The sequence below is a fragment of the Sceloporus occidentalis genome, unplaced genomic scaffold, assembly GCF_023333645.1.
Source record: "Sceloporus occidentalis isolate IW3139 unplaced genomic scaffold, rSceOcc1.0.p SCAF_14, whole genome shotgun sequence".
Taxonomy (NCBI): Eukaryota; Metazoa; Chordata; class Lepidosauria; order Squamata; family Phrynosomatidae; genus Sceloporus; species Sceloporus occidentalis.
The window spans coordinates 17,717,282-17,730,031 of NW_028316994.1; the positions used below are offsets into that span (position 1 = coordinate 17,717,282).

General features: G+C 46.4%; 1 protein-coding gene across 1 annotated transcript; it reads left to right on the top strand.

The window, feature by feature from the left end:
* Nucleotides 1-201: 201 nt before the first annotated feature.
* On the top strand, nucleotides 202-12,525 carry BCL6B (BCL6B transcription repressor). Its single transcript, XM_089479841.1, has 9 exons — nucleotides 202-240; nucleotides 3,589-3,760; nucleotides 4,651-4,872; nucleotides 5,613-6,065; nucleotides 7,704-7,813; nucleotides 8,098-8,277; nucleotides 9,221-9,351; nucleotides 10,772-10,909; nucleotides 12,236-12,525. Exons 2-9 carry the CDS (start codon nucleotides 3,594-3,596, stop codon nucleotides 12,365-12,367), a joined length of 1,533 nt encoding a protein of 510 aa, XP_089335967.1. The 5' UTR covers nucleotides 202-240; nucleotides 3,589-3,593; the 3' UTR covers nucleotides 12,368-12,525.
* Nucleotides 12,526-12,750: the final 225 nt, after the last annotated feature.

Sequence of the window (12,750 nt, forward strand, 5' to 3'; positions counted from 1 at the left end):
TGACTTGCATCGTTTCCTTTCCAGTTTGCACCCAATGTTATAAAAGGCCCTCCCTGCCCTGACCAGTTTTGAGGCTGGTTCTCAAGAGCATTGGGTTTCCTAAAGGGACAAGGGGTAGGTGGGTCCCGCTGGGTTCCGGGTCCCATCATCCCCCCCCAGGACCTCACACCTGCTGGCCAGGAACAGGCCCTGTCAGGTTGATACATTGGTTTGGCAGACAGTCGTCCCTGCAGGACAGGGGTAAGTGTTCAAGAACTGGGATTCCTGGATCCGCACATAAAGGATCTAAAATGGTTTAGCGACAGAAGCCATGAGTTGTCTGTTGTTAGGGAATGTAATATAGGAGACTGGGAGAAGATATTGGGGGGGGGGGGGGGAGAGACATTTTCACTGAGTAAGGGATAATATATGAATTTTAAGAGGGATAAATGTAGGGTAGTGGATTTAGGTGGAGAACCTGCGTGGCGTAGTGGTTTGAGTGTTGGACTATGACTCTGGAGACTAGGGTTCGATTCCATGAAACCCACTGGGTGACCTTTAGCAAATCATATACTCTCAGCCCCAGGGGAAGGCAATGGGAAACGTCCTCTGAAATGTTGTCAAGGAAACCGCATGATGGGTTCGCCTTAGGGTCTCTGTAAGTTGGAAACGGCTTGAAGGCACCCAACAACAACAAAAAGAATGGATTAAATATGGCTTGATATCTACTGTACATGGTGTGTACATGTGAAAAGGATACAAGCCGAACATTAGCCAACAGTCTGATGCAGCCGCTAAAAAAGCCAAAGCAACCCTAAGCTGTATCAATAGGAGTGTAGTGTCTTGATCAAGGAAAATAATAGTACCTCTGTCTTCTGCTTTGGTCAGACCTCCTTTGGACTCTGGTGTCCAGTTCTGGTCATCACAATTCAAGACAATATTGACAAGCTGGAGTGTGTCTAGAGGAGGGCGACCCAAATGGTGAAGGGTCTGGAAACCAACATTTGAGGAAGGACTTAGGGAGTGGGATATGTCTAGCTTGGAGAAGAGAAGACCAAGAGACATGATAGTTATCTTTAAATATTTATTATAAATCTGAAGGGTGTAATGTAGAGAATGGGGAGAGCTTGTTTTTTGATGCCCCAGAGACTAGAACCAATGGATTCAAATGGCAAGAAAAGAGATTGCACCTAAACATCAGGAAGAATTGCTTTATTCTAAGAACTGTTTGACAGTGGGATAGAGGGAAGGTGCTTCAGAAAGCAGTGGTGAACTTTAAGTAAAGGTTGGATGGCCATCTTTCAGGACTTGGGAATGTTTTAGTTATATTCCTGCATGACAGAGGGTTGGGACAAATGGCCCCTTTGGACCTTTATAACTCTTATGATTTTATGATGTTTTATGAAGTTTTGTATATTCTTGCGCTTGTCTCGCATTCATGCATCCTACTCTTTCCTGAAACCTTTGGACAGTAGGTGATGAAAAGATTTGAAATCCTTTGACATTTAAGAGCAACCACCTAAAACAAGAGTACCATCAGCAACAACAGAGCGACACCCCTGCAGTTCATGAATCAGAACAAAAATAAGCATTGGGCAATAGCTTTTATTAGGATACACATATCAGGGAGGACTTGAAATATTCCTCCAGTTTTAAAACGTGGGTCAGTATTAATATGATCCTTTTCTATTTTGTCTCATTGCCAAAATGGAGACCAAAAGCCAGTCCCACTCCAGCTTGACTCCAGCCCACTCTTCCCAAAGCCTCCCACCCCAGTGAGAAAAACGCTTCTGGAAGAAGCCAAAAATATACCCTTTTGAAATTCCCAAAGGCTCCTGCAGCTGCTGAGAAAATGTGTTCTTTGCTTTTCCCAGCACTGTGTGCAAATGGTCTCATTGAAATGGGAAAGAGGAAAAGAGGTGGTGAATTACAACCCAGAGGTTCATAGAGTCCTAGAGTCAGAAGAGACCTCCAACAAGGGCCATGCAGTCCAACCCCCTTCTGCCATGCAGGAACTCACAATCAACCCTCCACATCCCAGTCTCTGGACCCATAGAAACCAAGCTCAATATGACTTTCCTTCCAATATTTAATCATGACTGTCATGTTACTCCTTAACCTTCTTTTGTCCAGGTTAAACATACCCAGCTCCCTAAGCCACTCCTGATAGTGGTTTCCAAGCCTTTCACCATTTTGGTCACCCTCCTCTGGAGATGCTCCAGTTTGACTATATCCTTTTTGAATTGTGGTGCCCAGAACTGGACACAATATTCCTGGTGAGGCCTGACCAAAGCAGAATGGAGTGGTACTATTACTTCTAGACACTATATCCCTATTCATGGAGCCTAGAACTGCATTGGCTTTCTTAGTTGCTGCAACACATTGTTCAACTTGTGGTCCACTGAGACTCTTAGATCCCTTTTGCACATATTGCCATCAAGCCAGGTGTCTCCCAGCCAGGTTCAAGGAGGTTAGCCTTGGGACAAGGCTATTGGGGGTAAATGTGTGGTAAGGATATAAACTGAGTTGTAATCTGAGCAACCACATTGGCTGGGGGATTCTGGGGGCTGAGCTTTTCCAAGCTCCGCTCTGCCATGGCAGCTGGTGGTTTCTCTGTCAAAAGAGTGGTGAGATGTTGTTGTAGTTTGCCTTCAAGTAATTTTTGACTTATGGTGACTCTCGTTTTCCAATCCTTTGGCCAGCAATAAAATCAAACCCCTTTTGCTGGACATACAGGGGGTTTTCTTGGCAAGATTTGTTCAGAGGAGGTTTACCATTGCCTTCCCCTGAGGCTGAGAGAGTGAGACATGCCCAAGTTCACCCAGTGGGTTTCGTGGCTGAGCTGGGAATCTAACCCTGATCTCCAGAGTTGTAGTTCAACACTCAAATCACTATCTCATCACCATCAGCATTGTTCTTGTTGTTATTTACATGAACTTTATGGATGCTCAGTGATGCAGCAAATGGTACCCAACAGAGAAGCATTCCATCCCTTTTGCTGATGGGGTCCAGCATCCCCTCACAGCCAAAGGGAGGATTGGACCCCCAGACAAATTCTGCTCAGATCGATCCTTTGGCCAGCAATAAAATCAAACCCCATTTGCTGGACGTACGGGGCACCTATATGGTGAGGCTGATGGAAGAAGCAAACCAAGAAAATGAGAGTGCACAAGGGTGACCCCTCTCTCACCCCCCCCCCCCAGCTATGAGAAATGTCCAAGCAGGCTAGCAACAGAGCAAAATTCACTCCATCCTCTGCTTTCATAACTTTTCCCAGCCTCAAATTGCAAAGTGAATGCAAAACGTCTCTGTCAATGTTCCTTATACAGCCACTGGATGCCACAAAGAACTCTAGAACCCATCTGTGTGGCATCAGAGGCCCCACTTACTACAGTGATTGTGACCAGAGCATTTTGCATTTGGAGCAGGAGGAAGTGGGCAACCATGGCATTCTCTTTAAGATCAGGCTTAAGATTTGCCTGTATGAATCTTCATGTGCCATCCCTTCAGATATGTAAAGGCGGCTTTGCCCCTCTGGCTATGACAGATGGGCTAAAATACCTTCCCCATCCAGACTGTTTTAATGTTATCTGTCTCTCAATTTGCCAGGCATTATGGCTGGGCTGGGCAACCAAAGCTATGTGCGGGAGTTCACACGACACTCCAGTGATGTCCTGATGAACCTGAATGAGCTGCGCAAGCGATGCATCCTCACGGACGTCACCTTGAGGGTCGGGGGATGCCCCCTTCAGGCCCACAAAGCCATCCTGACTGCCTGCAGGTGAGAAAGTGCAAATCAGGTAGATAATATTTGCATTGTCCCTGGGCATGGGTGGTATGTAGGTGCAAAAGTGTGAGATCCCACCAATCCTATGAGTTGGTTTGGTGTTGGGAATCACAATTGTCTTTCCAGATGAGCATGTTACCTGATTTTCGGGATCATCTAGGGTTCTTTTTGGAGGTCAGTGCAAGTGACTTGTTAGGATCTGTGAGCCCAGGTGGCTTGTGGGTTGCGTCTGCACTGCAGAAATAATGCAGTTTGACATCTCTTTAATTGCCATGGCTCAATGCTGTGGAATTTTGGGAACTGTAGTTTTGTGAGATATTATGCCTTCTCTGTCGGAGAGCTCTGGTGCCACAGCAAAGCGCAAATTGTTGCCAAACGCCAAAGTGCTTGGTACTCTATAAACTCAGCAGGGAGAGAGGACAGGAAGGGGCCCAGTCTGGCCCTTCCCAGAAGGCTCAGGCAAAAGCAAACAGCTGCAGCCTTGCCTAGCTTGTCTCTTCTTCCACTTTAATAAATTTTGTCATTGTGGTATGACGTGGCAGCCTGAGCCACTTAGATGTGGCTCAGGCCGCTGCCACACTGCAGAATTAATGCAGTTTGATGCCCCTTTATCTGCCATGGCTCCATCTTATGGAATCCCGAGATCTGTAGTTTGTTGTGGCACTGAAGCTCTCTGACGGAGAAGGCTAAATATCTTTTAAAAACCCTACAAATGCTAGAATTCTATTGCATCGAGCCATGGCAAGTAAAGCGGTGTCAAACTGCATTAATTCTGCAGTGTAGATGCAGCCCCAGCCATACATGTCCAAGTTTTCGTCTGTGAACCTTTGGAGGGCCTTGGCATGACAGCCTCTTAGCTTGACCCATTCTTCCTTCTCCTCCAGTGGCTTTTTTTACTCCATCTTCCTGGGCCAAGGAGGACACCAAGTGAGCGTCCTGACCCTGCCCAGTTCCATTGAGCCGGCTGGATTCCAGGCCATCCTCGATTTCATGTACACCTCCCGCCTCCTCCTCACCCCGGGCACCGTGCCAGCTGTCCTTGCAGCTGCTTCCTATCTACAGATGGAACATGTGGTGGAGAGTTGCCATCGTTTCATCCAGGCCAGGTCTGTGGCATATGGGTCAGGGTGCAAGGGAGAGCCAGGATTTGGGAACCTTACTTTACAAGGCTGCATCTGCACTGCAGAAATAACCGAAGTTTGGCATTGCTTTAACTGCCATGGCTCCATGCTGTGGAATTCTGGAATGGGTAGTTTTGTGCGATATTTAGCTTTCTTTCTCAGAGAGCTCTGGTGCTACAATAAAGTGTAAACCCCAGAATTCCATAGCATGGAGCCATGGCACTTACATCGGTGTCAAAACAGATTATTTTTGCAGAAGGCAGAGCAGCTGAACAAGTATCCCAAAGCACAGGTGAATCTGTGCTGATTTTCAGTCCAGATTTTAAAAGAGGGATCCAAGCACTGACTCTTTTTTGGAGACAGTCTTCAGCACCTTGGAGAATTCCTTTCCGTGTGAGGTATGAAATTTGGGTGGGCAGAAGGAAGTGGCTTTGACGCCAAACATTAAAAGGATATATCTGAGGGGATGGATGTGTCTGGCCATGGGGATATGCTTCAGCACCTTGGATAGCTTCTTTGCAATTTGGACTATAGTGCAGAGCAGCTCCTGCCTCCTATTTGGAGATGCCTGAATCTTCAGCCTCCTATTGAGTCTTGCAACCCTTCGTATGGAGAAAAGTTTATTTGTTCAATGCAAGGTGTGCGATTAGGTTGGAGGGAAGATTTGAGGAGAAATTGGAAATTCATGGAAAAGAGCTGAGTTGATCCCTCTGTGTTTCTTGCAGCTACGACCGCGTGACCTCCTTCTTGGTCCCTCTGGCGCCTAACGTCCTCCACCATCAGTTCCAGCCCCTGGAAGGGACTGAGGGCTCAGACGCTGCCAGTTTTCCAAGGCGGGTGCAGGATGAGCCCACTTCGGCCGCCATCACCCATACCCTGCTCCCCAGATCCTACTGCCCCAAAGACAAGGAAATGGGGCCTATTCTGTCCCCAGGAACTGGGGACCAGTCTGCCCCGGGCCAGCCGGCCTCTCCTTGCGAGTCGAGCAGTTGTGTCCTGACCCCTGACCCCAAAGCTTGCAACTGGAAGAAGTACAAGTTCATCGTTCTGAACTCTAGGCTCCGTGAAGAGGAGGAGGAAGAAGAAGAGGAGGAAGGGCGGCTGGACCCCCCGAAGTCCCTCAACCAGGCCGATATGGATGGAGATGCCTCTGGAAAAGGGGGAAGAGGCCTTCAAAGGTGGGAAGAACCATGGGACCTGTAAGGAGATGGATTTTCTAGGCAGGTTGGTTGGGAATCCCCTTGCTGTACGCTGCACTTCTTTTAGGAATGGTTTTGGTTGTCCTCCCCACTTGGGGGGGGGGGAAGAGCATTGAGTGCAACTTGGCTGGAGGTGGAGGGAAAAGTGAATAGATACAGAGAAAATCAGAGAAACGGAAAGGTGAGAAGGGATCCAAGGCTCATCTAATTCATATCCCTCCCACTGACAACAACAATGATAATAATAAAACCACATTTATTTATAACATCCTTCCCACCAAAGGGCGGAACATCAAACATATATAATCAAAAGCAGACAATAAAATACAATACTATCAAATGCTAACATGCTAAAATAATACAGTTGGCCCTCTGCATTTGCAGTTGACTTTTGCAGATTTGATTATTTGCAGTGTTGATGAACATGTTTCCTAGAGAGAACATGTTCTCTAGGTCCTCTAGTGCAACTCTGCCAGAAGTTGACCATAGAGTTGTGTTGGAGAATCTAGAATTTCTTAGAGAAAATTCTTTTCTAGACATTTGTAGGTCCTACTTCATTATTCTACGATCAGCTTCTGGCAGATGTTGGCCATAGAATTGCTCTGGAGGACCTGGAGATTCCTAGAGAGGCATTCCCTTAAGTAAAAAAGAATAGTGTTTTTTGGTTTTCATTTTTGCCACATTCACAGGGGTCCTTCATGCCTAGCCCCAGCGAATGTGGTGAGACCATTATATAATACTAAAACTAACTCCTTGCCAGTCACTATCCATCTTGGTGGGATACGTGTGACCAAGCAACATCAGAGCGGGGGCACGATGGCAATAGTTATGAAGGAGGAACAACATACAAACTAGGAGAATCTGCAGCAGTTTGCTTTTGCCTCATCCTCCTCTCCTCTCCTCCCATTGAGTTAACTGAGTGCAAACGGTGAAATCGAAGGCTTTCATGGCTGTCATCCATATTTTTTGTGAGTTTTTCAGGCCATGTTTTAGAAGAGTTTATTCCTGATGTTTTTCCAGCATCTATGGCTAGCATCTTCAGATCTACTTTTGCATTCCGTTTGCAGCAATTGAAGTAGCCATGTCCCTATGTTCATCTGCAAAAAGGATCCCCATTGCAAAAATTGTTCTCCCCCCCCCCCAAAAAAAATGTCCTTTTGAGGTTGTGGGGGAAATTTCACCTTGCTTTCGGTGCCCCCCAGTGCCATCCAGGAGATGTATTTTTAAAAAAAAAACAGTACGTGACCAGAAGCAATTTTATGTTCACAACCTGTTTATTTATTAAAGAAAGGCCTCCCTGGTTGTAAAATTGCAGAGGGGGCAACAGAATGCCCTTAGAGGGCATTTGGGACAAAAAAATATTGATCCAAGGGGATCCAAAGGTGTGGTCCATAGGTACACTTGGGCTAACCAGGTTCTGTAGCCTTTTATTGATTCCAAAGAAATCACATCAGTGCAGCTTCCTAGTACGAAGAGGAGGCACATGTTGGATTTCCACCTCTCACACAGCTTGGTTTAGGGGCACAGGTAGCAAGTCAAAGATAGAGAGGCCTCTGGCAGGTAAGGCATGATTTGAACCCGGCTCTAACTGCCCCTCTTTCCTTTCGCCTTCTCTAGAACTCCCCCGACTCAGCCCCATTGCTCCATCTGCAACCAAACACCCCCAATTTTCTGCTCACATCCCCCAGGAAACATCTCCGTGGGCCAAGGAGACCCCTGCAGTGCTGGTGAGTTCCGGAAAAGGAAACAGCCTGAAGGCCAACAACACACACATTCCACTGCAATTATTTTCCCTCTGCCTGAGATTCAGCCAAATGAACCATTCCCCTCCCAAAAAATGGGGCTTGTACAGAGTGCTTGTGCATGCATGCGCAGCCTAGAGTAACTTCCAAAACAGCTGAGATTTGGGATTTTGGAATAAATAAATGAAAATGAGGGATTCCAAGGCAGGGAATAGTTTTGAGGTTTGAAGAAGATGGTCTAAAGCCCCTTGGCATTTCTTACTTTCTAGGCGCTGGCCTGTACCACTGCAGGGATTGTGATCTGCCGTACCTCCAGGAGGAGACAGAAGGGCAAGACCCATCATCCACAGCCACTGGTGCTACCTCGGAGAAGCCCTACAAGTGTCACTTCTGCAGCTCTGCTTTCCGCTACAAAGGGAACCTTGCAAGCCATCGAACTTTGCATACAGGTATGTATGGCTGTGTTTGCACAGGTGTGTGCCAGGTTGCCTATTGACTTATGGCATAGGGTTTTCCTAGGCAAGGAATACTCAGAGGTGGTTTTTGCCTATTCCCCCCTCTGAAATAGAGCCAACAGCAGCTGGTGTTCATTGGTGGTCTCCCATCCATGGACTAACCAGGGTTGACCCTGCTTAGCTTCCAGGATCAGATGGGATCTGATGCCTTGGAGTATGTAATAATGGTCCGATGTGTCAGCATTCAGATTAAAATTACTGTTGGAGGTTTAGAGTCAGGACAAGGTAGCTAGGCACACAGAGAGACAGTCTGGGGCTTTTCCCAAATCAAGGTGAAATGAAGAGATTCTGCCTTCTCACTTACTTCTGGAGATGGGATAATGAACATTTAATCCAGCCTACTTGCTTTTAACCAGAAGGTGGGTGAAGAGTAGTGCAGAGGGTGAGCCCTGGCACTATTGCAACTGTGAGGGAAGGAGGAAACTAACGGAATAAATCCATAGATCACCTTGGACAGTCTTTGCAAAATCAGTTAATCCTTGCAAATTGTAGCTGGAGAGTTGCACATGGCCATTTCCTCTTGCCTAGAGCTGAGCAACCCAGAACTGGGAATTTGCATCTTCATCTCCTTTCTGGATATAATGAATGTTTAATCTGGATATAATGAACATCTCCTCTTTGGTGATGCCCAAAAAAATTGAAGACTCGGGCCCAAGGGCAGAGATCTGGCAACCATCCCCGGCTGCACTACCTCACTGGTGGGTACCATGAGGAGGAGGAAAGGATGACACAAGCTAACCAGAAGGAAGTGGAGATGAATATTCACACAGGAGGGGTAGTGGGAAGCACCTCTTTCTTCCTTCAGTTGGGGGCATCTGTGCCACCCTCCACAGTGTCCTGTTGGCTTCACCACATGCCACTTTCCATTCCCATTTAGGAGAGAAACCGTACCACTGTGGCATTTGTGGAGCGCAGTTCAACCGACCTGCCAACCTGAAGACCCACCTGCGTATCCATTCTGGGGAAAAGCCCTACAAGTGTGAGACCTGTGGATCTCGCTTTGTACAGGTAAATGGGAAGGAGGAGGAGAAGACATGTTAATATGCAAAGGAATCCAACATGGTGGCATTCTGCATAAGGATGGAGAAAGAAAGGTCCTGATGCTCAGGAAACTCCATCAGGTAGAATGGAGACAGGTCTGAGGCTAGCGCAAGATTCTGTACACTTTAGGACTAATGTGTCTGCACAGAAATACATGTTTTCCAGCCTGCAAAAAAGTTTTTTGCACAGAAAAGAAACATATATGTCCCTGCACAGAGTGTGTATTTTCTGCAACAGAAAAGCAACATGTATTTTAGAACAGAGAAATGTATTTCTGCATGGAAAACCTGTTTTCTGAGTAGAAAAAAACCCACATTAATTTCGTTGCAGAAATTATGTTTCTAGTCGGGCTGCATCCCCGCTGCAAAAATAATCCAGTTTGATAACACTTTAACTGCCACAGCTCTGTGCTATGGAATTCTGGGAGTTGTCTGCTGTGGCACCAGAGCTCTCTGACAGAGAGTGTTAAATGTCTCACAAAACTACAATTCCCAGAATTCTATAGCATTGAGCCATGGCAGTTAAAGCAGTACCAAACTAGATTATTTCTGCAGTGCAGAAACAGCCAGAGTATGTTTTCTGTACTAAAAAAGAAAGTGCGCTTCCTGCAGAAAGCATGCTCAGAAATCGGCTCAGAACAACTGTGTGCGAAAAACTCAGAGAACATGTTTTTTAGACAATTTTCCAAATATTTCCAAATATACTTCCCATGCTGTAAATGCTGGTTTGTTTCCCCCAACATATTCCAGTTTGATAAATTATTCAGTAGGGAAAGACTCAGCCATGAATCAGAATGGAGACTACAGTCAAGAGATCAGAAGAAGAGGAGGACTTGGAAGGGCAGCTACAAAGGAACTAGACAAGATCCTGAAGTGCCAAGAAGATGTATCATTGAATACTAAAGTGTGGATGGTCCATGCCTTCATATTTCCCATCTCTATATACAGTTGTCAAAGCTGGACAGTGATGAAAGATGATAGGAAGAAAATCAATGTATTTGAGATATTGTGGTGGAGATTTCTATGGACACAATGGGAATGGGTCCAAGAGCAAATCAAGCTTGATCTCTCCTTAGAAGCCAAGATGACTAAACTGAAGATGTTGTAATTTGGAGACATCATGGAAAGATGTAACTCACTGTAAAAGAGAATAATGCTTAGGAAGGTAGAAGGCAGGAGGAAAAGAGGAAGACTGCATGACAGATGGATAGTCTCTGTCAAGGAAGCCACAGCCCTGAGTTTGCAAGAGCTGAGCAGGATAGTTGAGGATAGGGGGACTTGGAGGTCTCTCATTCATAGGGTCACCATAAATGAAAGTCTTACGGCAAAAAAAGAACATTCAAGTAGGACAACAGTCCTACTTGACATCACTTCTTCCTTGCTTCCAGGTTGCCCATCTGCGGGCCCACGTCCTGATCCACACAGGAGAGAAGCCGTACCCATGCGGGACATGCGGGACGCGTTTCCGTCACCTCCAGACTCTCAAAAGCCACATCCGCATCCACACGGGAGAGAAGCCTTATCATGTGAGTAAGACAAGAGGGAGAATACCATGACTCTAAAGCAGCAGTTCGCAACCTTCCTAATGCCATGACCCTTTAATACAGTTCCTCATGTTGTGTTGACCCCCAACCACAACATTATTTGTTTTATATAATATGAAATATGTGTTTTCCAATGGTCTTAGGCGACCCCCGTGAAAGGGTTGTTCGACCCCCAAAGGGGTTGCCACCCACAGGTTGGGAACCGCTGCTTTCTTCCAAAAGGAAAGGCAATGGCCAACCTCCTCTGAACTAATCTTGCCACAAAATCCCCACTGTAGATTTGCCTTAGCATTGTCAAAAACAACTTGAAGGCACACAACAACAAAAAGTTTGGTAAAGACCATCCCTGGTAGCTACTCTCCAGTCATCTGTCTGCTGCATAACCTTCCTGGGTAGGGGACCTTTTCACATATACAGTACCTCCTAATAGTTAAAGCAGTTGGAAATACTGAGGATCAGAACTCCTCTGAACAGGACATGCATGTTAGAAGTGGGATAGTCATTGTTGTTGTTATTGTTGTTGTGTGCCTTCAAGTTGTTTCCAGCTTACGGCAACCCTAAGGCAACCCTATTATGGGGTTTTCTTGGCAAGATTTGTTCAGAGGGGGTTTGCCATTGCCCTGAGGCTGAGAGAGTGTGATTTGCCCAAGCTCACCCAGTGGGAAGTCGAAGGCTTTCATGGCCGGCATCCATAGATTTTTGTGGGTTTTTCGGGCCATGTTCTAAAAGAGTTTATTCCTGACTTCAGAGAATGCTGAAGATGCCAGCCACAGCTGCTGGCAAAACGTCAGGAATAAACTCTTCTAGAACATGGCCACATCGCCCGAAATACCCACAAAAACTATAGTCACCCAGTGGGTTTCCATGGTCCATAGAATCATAGAGCAGGAAGCGACCCTGAGGGCCATCAAGCCTAACCCCCTGCCGTGCATCCAGATTCAAACCCTGGTCTCCCAGTGTCCTAGTCCTACACTCAAACCAGTACACCATGGAGGAAAGCCATTGTAGTTCTAAGTCCTGGAAGATAGTGACAGGATGTGCATATCTTCTCTGAGTATTTGAGCTTGCCCATCTGTAGAGGGAGGGTAGCTTGTGACAGATATTGCAGAACATTGGCCACGGTTCCCACATGGTTGCCTACCCTTGTTTAAGAATGAGCAGGAAAATCCATACAAAACTTGGGAAGCCTCCAAGCGATGGAGTATAGCCACCAGAAAAAGCTTAGGAAGGCCAGACTGGGATAACGGGAGGGCCAGATTCGGACTTGTATTTCCTGAACTCCTCTTGACACAAATCTGTTCTCAACAGTGTGAGAAATGCAATGTGCGCTTCCGTCACAAGAGTCAGCTCCGGCTTCATCTCCGGCAGAAGCATGGTGCCATCACCAACACCAAGATCCGCTACAAAGTGCTGGAAGGCACATATGCAGCCCTCTGCTGAGCAGAGCGGCACCGTCACCAACACCCAAAACTTGTTCCAAATCTGGGAAATTCCAGCTTCAGATATTGGCAGAAAACATTCTCTCTGCCCTTTGCATTCTGCCCCTTTCAGTGTCTAGAAAATGAACCTCCATGTTTGGGTTTCAGGCAGTTTTGCCATTTCTGATCCCATGTGGTTTGTTTCATGTGTCGATTTGCTTTTTACACCCTGGAAATACAGTTGTCCCTCCAAAATCGAAGCATTTACGAATTTGATTTTTCACAGATTACTGTCTTCCACTGGAAGCTGACCATGGAATCATGCTGGAGGACCTAGAAATGACCAGAGGGTACACTTCTCTAGGCATTTCTAGGATCTCCAGCATGAGTTTATGGTCATCTTCT